Source organism: Populus nigra, chromosome 2 (genome assembly GCF_951802175.1).
Source record: "Populus nigra chromosome 2, ddPopNigr1.1, whole genome shotgun sequence".
Taxonomy (NCBI): Eukaryota; Viridiplantae; Streptophyta; class Magnoliopsida; order Malpighiales; family Salicaceae; genus Populus; species Populus nigra.
In genome coordinates, this window is record NC_084853.1 from 38,499,262 (window position 1) to 38,515,609 (window position 16,348).

The following is a 16,348-nucleotide window of genomic DNA, read 5'->3' on the forward strand; positions in this document are numbered from 1 at the left end:
CATCGTCTATCCTCCTCCACAGCTTCGACCTCCACTGTGCTTCCCTCATCTCATAGATTTGTCTTCTTTCACGCAGCTTCCCTCTCTAAACCTCACACATAACCATCTCCTTTCTGCTGCATTTTTCTCTCTGCAATCTTCCCCTGCTTTCTCCACTCTGCTTCCCTTTGTCATGCCAAGCTCAACTGAGCAAGGTAAGAAAAAAACCAGCAATGTCAGCAGTGGAAACTTCAATCTGGACCAGCCAGAGAATGGAGCATACAAGAAAGCTAAAGGCACAAGCTCTTTTAACTCAAGTAAGAAAGAAAGGAACGACGCCCAGACATGTTTGATGATGCTCCCAGACACCACCGAGGAGCTTGAAGTGGACCCAGAAATAGAGCCAGAGAAGGAGCCTGAGTTGTATTCAGAACATCACTGTTCACTGAACAGATGTTTTTTTTTTGGAAAAATCAGTGCAGTGAATTGATTTTACTCGCACTATTCACGTGAACGTGAATAAAAATTATTTTTTGTTTTTTTTTTAAATTAGTTTAAGGTGAATTAAATTTACTCGTATTGTAATCTTAATTTTATTTTTGATAATATTTTACCTAATTTTGTAGTTTTTGTCGGATGAATTTTGTACATAATAGAATTTTAGATAGTTTTTGTTAAAGTAATTTTTTTTATATAAAGTGTAATTTATTTCATGATGTAATAGTAATAGTTAAATTCACAATATTTAAATTAAAAACCATCAATATTAATATATATATTTTAAAAATTATTTTATAACCTCAATTTCAAAAGCATTTTTAACCAAACACATTAAAACTATTTTTTCTTCAACCTCAATTTTAACCACAATTTTAACCAAACACTTATTTTTTCAAATCAACCACAACTAAAAGTACTTTTTATAAAATAATTTTTTTTTCAAACTACAACTACAAAAGTTATCGCAATATCAAATACACTCTTAGGCTATGTAAAAACCGATGACAATACCAGAATGCCAAACCCAAGAATTTTTTTTTTCTTAAGGTTTTTTTTTTAGAATTATTATTAGCTTATTAATTAATAATTAGTTGACGAATCAATTTTCACTTTTTGGTTAATCAATTCAACAGACAACAATGAACAAACAGGTCAGCTTTTCAAAGAGAAAAATCAGAGAAGACTTTTATTGCATTATCGGCGAACAAACATGTGTCATTGCAAACCCAAATTCTCTTTTTCTCATGTTTGGCACCGTTTGATTTGACGATCTTCACAGCAATTCAGAGAAACCCACCTTGTTCTTTCCAAAGAATAAAGCCTGAAACTTGAGAGGCAATGGCAATGTGGGTTTCTTCAACGGTGAACAGTTTGCGAATAAGTACGATAATGTTGGGTTTTTCAAATCTAGCTGTGGTGATTGTTGGTGGGGTTCTTTTGTTTCTCGTGTTTCCTGGTTGTGAACTTAACAGAATAACTATTCCTGTTGCAATGGTGTCTTTGGCTGCTGCTTTCAAAATATTTGCCATGTTTAAGTCCGGGATTGCACAAAAGGCTACTGCCTTTTCCATTCTTGATTCTCCTCTTGATTCTTCTGCTATCGACTCCATTAATCGTCATCGAAGACGGGTATATGCCCAGCTCTCTCCTTTGAAGAGAAAAAAAAATTTCTTTTACAGGTTTAACTATTTTTTTGGTAATTAGAATTCTTGTTTGTCGAGCTTATTTCAGCCGAGTCTTTTGCATTAGTTTTGACCGGGTTTCAGTACGTGTTATGTTCAGTTGGTTGCAGAATTTTGATGGTTGGTTTAGTGAATTTGGATGGTTTTAGAAATGGCTTGTCTTTCTCACCTTTTTTACTAAATTTGTATATAGAGGATTGCATGTTTAAGAGCTGGATGGCAAGGATGCATGTTAAGTTACATTTTATATTTTACTTTTGGTTCCTTAGGTAGATAGCATCTGGATGGGAGGAAAAATGCTTTTTTGGGTTTGTATTTGAAATGTGCATTCAATCTTTACGGTTATTTTTGTTAGAACTTTTAGGTCAGATTAGGTGAACAATATAAGAATTGGAATGGAACAACATGGATTTTCAGTGCAAAGCTGAAACTGGCTGAAAAAATGTGAAATATGTTTCTCCTCTTTGCAAAGAGGTAAGAGGTTAAAGAAAAATAAACCAGAGAAGACTAGTTTGCTTGAGTTAATCTGGTTACATTAGTTACTGTCCACGATTGGATCAGTGACAATTTCCTTTTTAAAATCATTGCATGTCATGTGTTCTAACAGTGGTGAGAACAACGATTTTGTTTTCTGGAACTGTTTTGTTACTTGGAGCGCATGTGATAGGCTTTTTAGTATTTGTGGTGTCTTGATCATCCCTTTTTTTTTTAATAACAGGTTTTCCAATGAAACGAGAATTTGTTGTTAAATTTCCTCGTGTGATTTAGGGAGGAAAAGGATAACAAGCTTTTCCTTTTAATAAACAGAAAAATGAAATGATTTAAGTCTTAAGGATTGACTGTTGGAAAAATGGGAATTAGTAATTTTTGGTTTCTTTGTAAATTGTTCAATGCATATTTCTTCAGCTTGGTTCAAGTATTGGTAACACTGTTGTGATGAAAAATTAAAGTAGGGAATGTGCTTGAACATTTTATTTTGACCTTACAAACACACGTTAATATATTTTGCTAGTTTGCTTTGCTTTTTACCTCAATTTAACAATTCTTTTTATCGCTGAACAGCTGAGGTACAAAACATGGCTTTGGTGGAGTCGTTTTGCATTGGTAATGACTCTGCTGCAAATTTTAACTGCAATTTACCTTGTGTTTAATGTGGCTAAATATATCTCTCATGATGGGACATCAAGTGAATGTCAACCAGGTAAATTGACTTAGTTTGTTTTTAGTCTTTTATAGTGTTTATTATCTTTTGTGAATAATCGATTTGCATCTGTAGCAATGCTTGTTTCTGCTTTATCTCATTATTACTGTCACTGTACTTCCACCTGTTAAGTATCGGCTCAATCATTTCCAAAATCTACAATTTGAAATCTACATTTTCTGGTTCATGTATCCACAGTAGGAGGTGTTGAAAACTCTGATTTTATTCATACTCAAGATGGGAAATGCAATCTAGAGTGAAACAGAGATTAACGGATCAGGCCTTCCAAAATGAGATTGGCTGATAAAGAGAGAAGCTATCTAGATAATTTTTAACTTGAACTACAAGGCCTAAAATCAAAGTATAAAAAACAAACAAACCAAGGGAATTGTTTATAGGCCATGTTAGTATGGCTAACAATTGGGGAAGAATTCATTAAATGCAGCAAGAAATTTTGAAGACCCCCGTGCACTATTCTCTTCAAACTTGGAGGTAGTTCTTTTATCTGCACTTTTGCATAAGTAATGCATAAGCTAGTTATAGTGTGTTGACGGCTACCTTGGCAATGGAGTTATACAGTTGATAATTGCAGCATTTTGAGCTTGTGTTGGAATTGTTGATGCACAGCAGGTGGCACATTATAGGATTTGATGTTGTGAAGAGGCATTGATTTAGTCGAGCATATAGATATTTAGTCCCACCATCATTAACCATTTAGCTTTACAAATTTTGGAGTTGTATTGTTATGCTAAAAATTTCTTGTTTAGATCATTTCATGTTTATTATTGTTGATAGTTTCTATTTCATTGGGATTTTGTTTCCATTTAGTCAGGGCTTCTTGGCTATAATTGCACCTATGACTTTGTTTTTCATTAGCCTTTTCGATGAGCAAAATTTGGCTTTTGGAGCTCTCTTGCAGATTCAAGGGTTTAGCCTAGTAGATACTAGAGTGCATTTCTCATAAACAAGTTTAATGACTCTTTGTTTCTGTTCTCCTGCAAAAACTTGAGTTCTTTTTGAAAAATGTTTCTCATGCAGGGACAGCTTCAAATGGTAACAAGTGGAAGACAAAACTACTCATTTCATTTGTTATCGCAGTCTGTACTATTCCACTAATCCATATTTTTGTGGGACCTGCGGTCCTAAGATGGAGGTCTTTTTATCAAACCCAAGATGATGTATGGAAGGCGCACTATCAAGAGGTGTTTGACCATGGAATTCGTGAGGCTTTGTGCTGTCTGGGGCGTGTCAAATACATGTATCTTTATCTGCACTGGATTAACCTCTGAGATTTGAATTTTTATCAACTATCTGATATTCAACTTCTTTCTCTAATTCCTCTAGGCGTGTGTCCAAGGAAGATGAAGTTTACTCAGTAGCACGATTATTGGGTGATCTTGTTGCCTATCGGGCATCAGGCACTGGACATTTAGAACTTCTGGCAGGTTTGTTTTCACCTCATGCAGTTGCATGTTGCATAATGAGTTGTTAGTGTTCTATAATCTCTGTCTTAATATGAACTGCTGTTAGGCATACTTCCTCTTCTAAAAGGGTCAGCAATTTGAGAGCTACAGATCATTAATTAAGATGGAATCCTAAAGACTAATCAAATCAATCTTTAGTTCATCAGTGGGACATGATGGTGTAGCACCTTGACTTGGTTTGCACTTGCTTCTTCTCTTATTTTGTCTTTCTTTTGTTGGTTTTGTATGTAGTATTGTTCAAATCTATACTTTGAACAAGTCAAAGTGCTTCGCCATGGGACTTGTGTGGTCCATGACCGTGTAGCACTTTGACTTGGTTTGCAGAAACTTCTTCTCTTATCTTGTCCTTCTTCTCTTGGTTTTGTATGCAGTATTGTTCAAATCTATACTTTCCCGTGATGTGTTCAAGTTTACTCTAGGAGCACCCACCCGGGTACTATATTCTGAAAAAAATTGAGTCATATATATGAAATTAAATCTTAACTTAAAAGATTTAGGAAAATAAAGAACGGATACAAGAAAGATGTCAGTAAATTGGTAATTTGTCCATATGGCTAAATGTTAGTGGAAGTTGTACCAAGTGGTTGGTCCTCTTGGAGTGCTGAATTTTTTTCTTGCCACTTGTGTTAAAGCTCAAGGTGTTCTCTATCAGATCCAAAGCTTTGATTCATTTGTTTGTTCCTAAAATTCATTTTATTGCCAAACTTTGACTTTGTTAGTCATAAACTAGAAAAATCCACTCTTTAATTGGGCTATTAGAAATGGTACTGGACTGCAGCCTTCTCCCATCACACTGGCTTTTTACTTTGCATTTAGTTGAATTAAGTTTTGGAAGAGACACTGTATTGAAATTATAAAAAGCATCTAATCAACAGAAAGGAAAAGAAATAGCATCTCTTTAAAATATTAATGGGCCAGTTGTTCTAAAAACTCAAATCATTGGACATCTAAATAGGGATACTGCTGAGTTACTGTTGCAGAGATTCTATAACCAGATTGTTTTTTTATTTGAAGATGCATGTTCTTAACATGCAGGCACACACCACTCACATTCCCATATGCATGTTCTTCAAACTCTGTTCTTTCATGTCTTACCTTTTCTGTTTTTCACTAACTACTTGAATTTACTTATTTTATGGGCATTATAAATGCTTATATCAATGACTTGTGACTTCGTCGCAGTCTAATCAATCATGACAACAAGATCCTATTTGTTTGTGTAAAGGGCCTGCACATGAGAGGGGGTGTTGAATGGGTATTCCCACATCAGTTTTATAAGGGATTTGATATTGGTTTACATATTGAATGGAAAATGCTTTGCACACTAAATTTTTTTACAAACAAACATGGTGTCCACCGAGGCTTCCAGACATACACTTTGTCATTGCCATGTTATGGAACCTATGACATTTCTGCGTTTAGAATAACCTATGTATATGATGCGTGAGCTAACTTCTTAAATAATTTTTTCCATGTGTGTTTATGGTTTGTTTTGTAAGATTGGCATTACTCGTACTGATAGGTGACCTTGATGGATTAAGTTTTGCTGTACTCTTTGTTAGTTGATTTGGTTTTTCCCTGAAGCCCAAGCTGGTTTTGGGCCTGTCAGTGAACCATTTGTTTTTTTGGGAAAGTAGAGCTTGCTTGTTTCTCTAGGATTTGTGTCTGCTTGGCCTGATTAGTGAGTGAATCCCACATGAGTCAAGTTGCCATTTTAATATTTATGTGCCACGAATGAGCCCTTAAGCTATTTAAATTCTCCATTTGTTGCTGCTGCTATCTGTTAACTCGTTCATTTGCAATTCGTTATAAGAAAAGGACAGCTTAGTTCTTTGGTGTAGATTGTTGCCTACACTTTGAAGTCTCTGTCTAGTGTTTTTTTTTTGTTCGAATAATATAAATTATATCTTGAGACCTCACCTAATAGTTTCAGCTATTGAGTTGATATGGTTCCTTAACATGGTATCAGAGCCTTGATGACCAAGTGGTCACGAGTTCAAATCTCACTATCCCTATTTATTTGATAAAAATTAAGCACAAGGTAATGTAAGCCTATGTAAGTTTCAAGCCCAAAGGGCTTTCACTTGAGAGAGTGTGGTAGAGAATAATATAAATCATATTTTGAAACCTCACATAACAGCTTAAGCTATTGGGTTGAGATGGTTCTTTGACATCTATTATCCTTTTGTTAATCTACCTTAAATGTGGTACGCTCTTTCTGCAGGTCTAGCTTTGTTGCAGAGGCATAGCGAATCCCCTAAATCTCATGATGGATTGGTAGAAGCACCTAGAGAAATGATTCAGGAGGCCTTTGCTTTTCATGAATTTGCTGAAGCTGCATACACTGTACTGTGATTCAACTTTCTAATTAATTCATGCTTTCTTTTTCTGTCCTTGTTTTCAATTTTGTGAAGACTACTCTGGCATATTTTGTAAAGCTGCTATGTTTTTCAGGGTCCATTGCTTGATTTTGGAAGACATACTGTATTTTTTCCTTGTGCATGGCTCTACAGGCAAAGGATTTTGACTCCATGGACTCGTAACAGGTCATTTGTTCACAGGGTATCTTGCTTAATGCATGTATATTAGTATGACATACATCTACATTATATTAATGGAAATTGCTGGATCTTGTTTCTTTTTTCCTTTTCTTTTGTTGGATTTTGTTTTACGGATCAAAACATTAATATTCATGCAAGGAATTTTGTCTGTGAGAGAGGTTACATGACAGTTCACACCTAGGATTTTTTCTTGTTGTTTCCCTTAAAGAAACCTAGGCTTGAACGAACGGAATAGTCCTCCTCCTTGTTTCCCTTAAAGAAACCCAGACTTGAATGAAAGGGATATTACTCCTTTCCATGTTCCCAATTGTACGTGAGAGATTGTGGACTGAACCTGCTGTAGGAAAAGCAACTCATACCCTAGACAATCCTTGGAATTTTAGCCTTGCATGTCATGAATTCTGGTTTTCCAGTTGATTGTTATTTATCTCAATGTCCTTACATTTCCTTATTATACATAAATGAAGTAGAATGTTGATATTGCCCACCATTTTAGATCGGGGCCAATAAGAGAAATCACATGTATAGCTTTGCAAATGTAAACTGTTAATGTGGACGTGAATGTAAGAATATATTCCAAAGAAGTCACATTGAAGAAGAACAGGATGAAACTTTTAGGCGGAGGGCAAGTAATACATACATGCATACAAACATGCAAATAGTCATGTGCCTTTATGCAAATTACACTGTATGCCATCTTAAGTGCAAGGGCAAGAGATCATTCCATTCTCAGATTGGTCATACATGAATGCCTTTTCTTCTCTTAGGCGGCCCTCTCTCTCTGGAGATAACTGGTGGCGGGGTCATGCAGCAGCCTTTTTAAAATATACTAATTTACCCCCAGAAGCACTTCGACGTGGTCGTGTTTGTCAGGTGAAATTCATATTCTTATCCTAACTTTGATAGAAAATTTGTTTGGACATGGTTTGTTATGTTAGGTGGCTGTTATTTCTCAAAATTAGATAGGAAAGTGAGATTCCAAGCATTAATGTGTTCGGTTGTCCTTGGAATCCAACTTTCTCAAAAATTTCATATTCCAAATCCTCTTACACCCCCCTTTTTTTGGGGGCAAGTGCTTGGGAAATGAATTTTAATATTGTGACAGATATATATCCTTATTGTTCAGTGTTAGAATAATAATATACTTAGTTTTTTTATATTTCCCACACCTCAATATGAATGTAGTGAGTATGATCTTAAAAGAAAAATAAGGATAACTTTTGGTAAAAACTAATACTAAATCTCTAGGTTTTTTTAACATCTTTTAAAAAATTATTTATAATTATCTACTGCTCCTGTTGCCATAATAATGGAATCTAGTACGGTTTGAACTGTTGCTTATTCATTTTGAAATGCTTAATATGGTCATAAATATAGGTTGTCTTCACACTCAATTTCTTTTTTATTTCTAATTTATTTTTCTTTATAATTTACATACCATTTCACATATATCGATTAACTAATTTGAGTTTTTATATTCTTATATGATTAGTTCAATTTCATGAAAAAGTTAATTGCATGTTCATGTATACTTTGCCCCCTTTAAAAACACTTTTAGCTTCACCATTGCACTTAATAATTCAATAAACCATAATGATAACAAGGGTATGATTGTAATTTATGCTAAGTATCTTTAGGGTTTCCAATGAAAAAACAAATGCAAAAAACTATCTTTTCCTTGAAGTTCTCAAATTCCCAACCAAATGCAGAAACTTCATATCCCAAGGATCTGTCTTGTGTCACATTCCTGGGAGGGATTCCAGAGGAAAAGGTCAGATTTTGTGAACCACATGCCAGCTTAAAGTCATTTTGGGCTCCAAATTCAATGTAAACAGTGCTGTATTTAGTGTTGCACCCAAATCAAGTATTTCAATGGTTCAACGTTATCCATCTTTGAACTCTTAACCAATTTAACCCACAAATATGGAGTAGTTTATTACGGCTTACATGGAAGATTGTTCAAAATGGTTTATGTATAACAGCATGAGATCTATTTAAGTACCTGATGTAGGGCAACTTTGGATGAGTGCCCCATAAAGGATATGGTAGAGCTAGGTTTTGAGAATTAGTGATTTAGGAAATTAGGATTTTTACTGTAGGAGTGAATAGAAATCGAGGTTACTGTAGCAAGAAAGAAATAGAAGAAAGTAAGAGGAAAATATTGCTTAAAGAAAAGGGAAGAGAGCAAACAGTTAAGGCCACAACCATAAACTAGACCAAAATTCATACTTCCAGTATCAAAATCCTTCCTATCACATAAAATAAGTGCTCCTTTTATAGGTACCAAAAGCTAAGCAAGACAAATTCCTAAATGGACTAAGTTTACAAGATAAACTAGAATATAGAGAATTGAAAATCAAAATGAGGTAATTCAAAAACTTCTTTCTTTTTGATGGCTACATCATTCAACCAGTGGTTAGAGAAAACTCGATCTTGAGTTTGAAGTGTTGTGATATTAAGCTTCTCACACTTGGAACATGCAAAATGTGGAACCTTGGAGATTTCTTGAATTGATCTCACCTTTACTAAATAATTGCAAGACCTTGAAATGAATTGACATTCGATGGTTCTTAGGTGTTATAAAATCAACAAGAGCCAAAAATTATATTGTGCTCTCACTATCAATAATTTACTTATCTTTTAGCTTTTCTACTTCTATTGTATTGAATAGTGTCTCCGTCAACTTTATTAACTTCACCTCGTGGTGCTTGTACATGTTACTCTAGTTGTGGCTTTTTTGGATTTGATGTAGCTGCAACTTTCCTCTCTTCACATTCTTCATGACATACTGATTACATTGATCCCTCTTGGTAGGAACCTAGTTTCCCTAAAGTCTTGTCAGTAATTGCAATTGCTTCAGCAGTTGATTGCGATTGTTGTTTGAAGGGGCTTCTCTTGCTTGACTAAAGTTTCATATTCTTTGTTGTTATAAAAAAAAAGTCCTATTCAGAACATCTATTGTATATATTTTCCCTTTAAAGCAAAGCATAGCAATACTATCACCAATATCTAATATCTAGATTCGTCTAAGATTACTCCCGCTTACCAAAAGACTTAACACTGGATCTGATATTCATCAAATAGATTGAGAAAAAGCTCTCTCCGGACCAGTTGCCTACGGATTCTCCTTCATCCTCTATCACAGCAGAGCCATCTCCATCTCTGCGCTTGGATGCCCAGCCAGTTCGCCCAAAATGCGAATTTCTTCATTGCAAGGTTTTTTTGTCCAAAAAGATGCCCTTTGGTTGAAGTTACATCCACCAGCTCATCGGGAAAAAGGCACTCTATTCATGTTGATAGAATAAAGAAAAACTGATCAAACATGACTATATTTTCCAACAAACCATAAAGACAAAAAGTTGACAGAGCATATCCATTGTGATAGGATACAGTACTTGATTCACTAGACTAATAAAATAGCATTTGATTGAATGAGCAGTTTGTCACAAGATATCTTAGCATGATTATCGCCTAGATAGTTGGTCACAAGATTTCTTAAGATTTCCACCCATAGCATTCATTGACTTGAGAATACATATTGTCATATGAAAAACTTAGTTTTGAAAAAAGCAAATTATGTATGCTTTATAGGGGAAAGAAATAAAAAGAGGGGGATCGCTTTAGGTCTAATACCAATTGATGTAAGACAACTGGAGACTCACTAAGTATTTATGGTGAGTTAGGTTTGGAGAATTAGGGATTAGGATTAGGGTTTTTACTCTAACAGGAGAGAAATAGAGTAGAATAGTGCTAAGAGAAAGAAGTACATCACCTTCTCCCATCTTTCTCGACTTTATAATGCTCCAATTTCAAGTTTTTGCATTTTGCAAAGTGGTAATGTTGGGATTTTATATGAGGTAGATACTAAGGATCTTCTTTTGTTAGTTTTTTTACTCTTTGAAGACACAAGGATGAAGGGCATGGTGGCCATTTTTCATTTTACTATTTTTCTTTTATTATTTTTATTTGAAAGCCAAGGTTCCATCTAATGTTAAGGCTTTTGTGCTGTCAGTATTTATTATATAAAAAATGTTAATGAATTACTGTAGGTGTAAAATAATCAATAAATTTTAGAAAACCCTCTTCACTGAAGGATTGCTATCCCGCATACAAATAATGCGAAGACTTCAGTATGAAATTACTAAAAGAGGCAAGAGAGATTGCTTCTTCCTAATGATTTACAAAAGTCTCATTGTTGATATATGAATAGATGACAATCTCCACAATTTTGCACTGTAAGGAATGCTAAATATCGATTTCCTGCAGTTGATTTAATGTCTTCTTTTTTATTCAGGAAAAATGTGAAGCTGCATACTTCGTTGTGGTTCTACGCCATCTAAGATCTGTAGTGATCTCTATACGAGGAACTGAGACCCCTGAAGACCTCATAACAGATGGTTTGGGAAGAGAATGCCTTCTTTCTAGAGAAGACTTGGATGGGTTGATAAAGCATGTTCTCTCTCTCTCTCTCTCTCGCTCTCTCTCACTCTCCATCCACACACACACACACACATGAATTTATGCCTCTATGTGATAAGTGTCAATAAAGCATGAATTTCACCATACTAATGCCACACTGGTTAATCAATTGTATTGTGCAAAAAACTAGCGTTTAGTTATTTATGCCATTTCTGCTAAAATAATTTGTAAATTTATTGAATTGAAGATTCAGTAAAATATATTCTGGAGTTCAAAACCATTATTATTCATGAAAGAAACAGAACAGAGACTGCATTATGGTTATTTTTTCAAACTAATGACAACACTGAGGACAACTTACCAATATTGATTACTACCACTTTATTGCGGTAAGTAACAGGGGTCAGGATTTTGTTTGTTTGACTTTTCTCTGAATTCCCAATTGCATTTGATTAGAAGTTGTTTGATACAATTGAGTCAAGAAATCATCCCATCCCCTTCTGGAGCTTAACTAAGGTCTGGTCTACCACTGGGGGGATGCTTTTCTGTCTTCTCCCCCAAACCTTTCTTTGGAGGGTGTAGGGGAGGAAAGGGTGGGGCAGTCTTTCCAGACTTCTCTATGTCTATATAATGCTATAAAACCCAATTGATACGTGAAACACTCATTCTTTTGCTTGCTTCTACATTTCTTTTGCAGAGAACTGTAGTAACATGTGACTAATTATCAAAATAAATTGTTCTACTGGATTATCAATTCTATATGCTCTATTCTTTGTCAGTTATTTGATACATAATAAGAAAGGTGATTACTTCTCATTTGAGCTCTTATCATAAAGAGTATGGGAAAATTATAAACAGTAATCTGATTCTGAATTCTATGCTTCTATTTATTGTGAGTGCACGGCTGGAACTTAAAGTTTTTGCATCATTGTGGTACCTTACCTATCGGTATCTTTGCTTCTTAGGGTAAATTCCCAGAAGCTCTTTGTCTAACGCAAGAAGAATCTTTGTCCTGCTAATAGTACTTTCTTAATTGTTTGGTTGAAAATTGTTAATTGAATTGATGCCTTCATTTTTATTATGGCTTTTGGGCCCAACTGAACAAATTGTTTCTGGTCTGAAACTTTCTTTTCTGCTTCTTTACAGTAGCAGCCATATTTGCCCTGATGTGAAGCGAAGTGTGGAATCATCTTTTCCACACTATGGACACTCAGGCATAGTTGAGGCTGCACGTGATCTTTACATGCAACTTGAAGGAAATCTTGCAAATAATGGTAATCATGATTTCTTTTTGCTTCACTACCCCGCTTTTCTTTTCATAAATTTTAAATCAGTCCTTTTGACCAAATTGTCTTAAAAACAAATCCCATAACTAGCTCATGCATCTATTGTTCTCTGTTGTCTAAGCCAGGCCCTTCAGTTTTGTAGAAGTACCTAGTTGGTCACAGTTCAAGTAATGGAAAATTTCCTAAACTTGAATTTTCATAGGGTTGATGTGTCATAAGCACTCAATATTTCATAGAGTTATGTTAGGAATGTCAATTAATTTCTATGATATGCAAACCTGTGTGGCTTTGGTTCATTTTATTATTTCCTTTTTATTACTCATATGTGCCTTGATTATCAATAAAATAGCAGTGGAATGACCAAAATTTAATCTCACATTCTCACTAGAGAATTTGTAACATAAAGCTTCATGAAGTTTCTGTCCGTTCATTTACACGTTGTAAAGCTTATAGTGGAAAAATAATAATCATTGGTAAACATTAAGCTTCACCTATTGTTATGTTTTCAGATAGCTTTTGAAATTATTGAAACTAAATTTTCTTGGTATCTCTACTGGTTGACTTCCTCTCTTATCTTTCCTCTCCTCACCTCTCATCTTCTCTCTTTCTCTATCTTTTACTCAATTAACATCAAAATGCTTTTTTTTCTCCAAAATTTTGGTGAGGTCAAATGATCTTACCTGTCCATACATATATAGTGATTTATTTTTGTTCTAATTTATTTATTTGGTGTGGAAGGTGGGCTGTTTTTCTGGTCGTGGACCTTTGTTATCCCCAGTTACCTTAAATGGGTACAAACTGCCTTTGTCATAAAATTGTATGTACAATTATGAAAGATTTGTGAATTTCATGGTTCATGTTTGTTTGTTCATCTCGGTAAGGATAAAAAATTGAAAGAATGGTTGTGTCATATATGCAGTCATAATGTGGAATGTTTAAGGACTGGTGCATTTCAAGAAAATTGTTATGGATAGGTTTCCTTTCTTTCTTGAGCTTTCATGCTTCTTGTGCTTTTTTGGGGTTTCCATAAATGATATTCAGCAGGAGGGGGCTGGTTTATTATGATGATGACTCTTTTCTTTTCATTTTTGGAGGATCTCTTATTCTCTATTTAGCTTTTGTAATTCTTTTCTGTGCTTAGTATATTTTTCATTCACCTAAAACAGAATATTACAAATTGCCAATTGAAGTTATGTACTGCACTTCTTTATCCTGGCAATATATGCCTGTTTTAATCTATTTGCAACTTGTATGGAGATACAGAATCAGAAAGCAGCTCTGGCTTCCTTTCCTCATTGCTGGGAGCTGGATGTGAGTGTGATGGTTATAGTCTGCGCATAGTTGGCCATTCCCTAGGAGGTGCCATTGCTGCTTTGCTAGGACTGAGGGTATGTTTTCTTACATGAAGCAATTTTATCATCTTCTGTACTTTAAGATGTGGGTGTATACTTAAAAGCAATTTGATTTTCTATATGTTAAAATATGTGCGTGATCCTCTGCTAAAATGTGGTATTTTTCTTTATTTGGTGTGCAATGATCACTATTTGCTATTACCTGGTTTTTAGCTAAACCATCTCTACCACGGATCTAAAACAATATTAGCACCCACCTTTTTTGTTGAATTGGAGCCTCTCATTCCATTGGGTTAGGGACTAAAACATGCAAGGACACATGGTTGTTCTCCCAATACCAAGTTTTTTTATCACATTGAAAAATTGTATGTTTATTTATTTTTATGAAATACTATTTTATTTGTTCACTTTATCTTTTTTCTGTGTACCAGCTATATCGCCAGTACCCAGCTTTACATGTCTATGCGTATGGACCCCTTCCATGTGTGGATTTGGTCATAGCAGAGGCATGTTCAGAGTTTGTTACAAGGTAATTAATTGCCCTCCATGCCATCAGAAGCTCCAAAGCAAGTTTTCACCATTTGTCTTTCATCAAATGTTTCTGTTGTAAGTTTTGAGCTTTCTGCAGCGTTGTACACAACAATGAATTTTCTGCACGGCTTTCAGTTGGATCAGTCCTACGGCTTCGTGCTGCTGCAATTGAGGCACTCGCTCAGGATTCCAAGACTGATACAGCCTTGATTTTTAGGCTAGCTCGTCAATTTCTCTGTGTGAGCAAGAATCAAAGGGGGGAGATTGAGGCAGCTGATCCATCAGAGCTACATTCTGCAGCCTCCACAGTAGATGAACTGGATCACAAAGTCTATGTGGGTTAGTATTGATTATCCAGCTCACTATAATGAAGGATGTGCACACTTTTTTATGTAAGCATTCAAAAGTTTGTTCTACTAAAAGATTTTCTTGCTGCAGGAAGCAACAAGGTGGATCAAAGTTATTCTCTCTGGAAAGAATCAGACAGGACCAATAGTGGAGACAGGACCAATAGTGGCGGTGATACAGAGGATGACAATATTGAAAATCCATTTTATGATAACACTTCTGTCATAAATTCATTGGACGATCCTGTATCACAATTTTTGGAAACTGTCCCCAGATCTGAAAATGGATCAGCAGGGGATCGTGCAGAGATGTTTCTACCAGGCCTTGTGATTCACATGGTACCCCAACAAAGGCACATCAGTATGCCATTATGGAAGGGCTGGAGATTTCAAGAGCGTGCACGGAATTATAAAGCTTATTTAGCAAACAGAGATGTCTTTAAAGATATTGTTGTGTCACCAAATATGTTCTTTGATCATCTGCCTTGGAGGTATGCCCACTGTATCTTTGTTTTTAAAATATTTGTGCCTGGAAAGATTGAAGTATATGTTCTTGACCAATTCAATACTTTTCAGATGTCACAATGCCATGAAAAGGGTGTTGGAATCTCAAAATGACAAAGGCATGCTGGACGTATCTCAAATCATGTGAGTTATATACATTCATTGTAGTGATATGAAACTGCAATTCTCTTTTATGATCTCGATTGCATTCATTTGTTCTGCCATCCTGGGCCGGAGCTGCATGTCTGATATCTAGTTGAGTAAGCTAACCGAAAGATGCAACCAGTTTCGACAAGTGGGTCTGCATGAACTAGACCCTGGACTTAGAAAGATATAACCAAGATCTACTAGCATGGTTAATTTGTACAGCAGAGGTTTCTATAGCATTGCTACTGTTAAATTGTATAGCAGATGCTGTTTAGCATTCTAAGTTCCAATTCAAACTTTTAACAATGTAACCATTCTACAAATGATTAAACCAAAATATGATTTATACAGAAACTAAGCTTAAAAGTTGTTATATACGGATGGACAAATGGTAAGTGTTGTCTTAATACATTGATGGATTGTTCTGGCAATGAAAAAGTATTCCCTCATCAATATGTTTGATTTTTATTTTATTCTTTGTAAAATCCGGTTATTCATATAGCATTGCTCGGAAAAGTGTTTTACAATACAGATCGTCACTAGATAACAATGCCAACTGCACTAGAGGATGACACATCTCTCTCTGTTTCCTTACTCTTTTGCAGTTTCCATCTGCAATAGAAATAAGTTGCGTCATGTATGTATTATTTTTTGGGACAGACATCAAAATTAATTGAGACAATCATTCAAAAGCGCCCAGTCCATGCATTTCCACTAAGCAAAGATGATGGCTCAGGTCAGAAAGATCGAAGATCATGATGAGACCTATTGGATATTTGTTATTGTTATGCTTTTAAAGCATATCTTTTAGCTATTTTGTCCGAAAAAAATTGTCTAGTTAAGGTTTGAGAACGT

The 16,348-nt window shown here is 35.2% G+C and overlaps 1 protein-coding gene across 2 annotated transcripts; it reads left to right on the forward strand.

Moving 5' to 3' along the window:
* The first annotated feature begins 1,100 nt into the window (after positions 1–1,100).
* On the forward strand, positions 1,101–15,868 carry LOC133681560 (uncharacterized). 2 transcript variants are annotated; one of them, XM_062104634.1, is made up of 14 exons: positions 1,101–1,608; positions 2,724–2,862; positions 3,901–4,120; positions 4,207–4,307; positions 6,571–6,692; positions 6,801–6,892; positions 7,675–7,780; positions 11,202–11,356; positions 12,473–12,600; positions 13,876–14,000; positions 14,396–14,493; positions 14,593–14,834; positions 14,934–15,333; positions 15,419–15,868. In XM_062104634.1, exons 1-14 carry the CDS (start codon positions 1,318–1,320, stop codon positions 15,492–15,494), a joined length of 2,295 nt encoding a protein of 764 aa, XP_061960618.1. In that variant the 5' UTR covers positions 1,101–1,317; the 3' UTR covers positions 15,495–15,868. The 2 variants fall into 2 exon arrangements, with proteins under 2 accessions (XP_061960618.1, XP_061960619.1); XM_062104635.1 differs by having other exon boundaries at positions 1,469–1,608; positions 2,724–2,765.
* Positions 15,869–16,348: the final 480 nt, after the last annotated feature.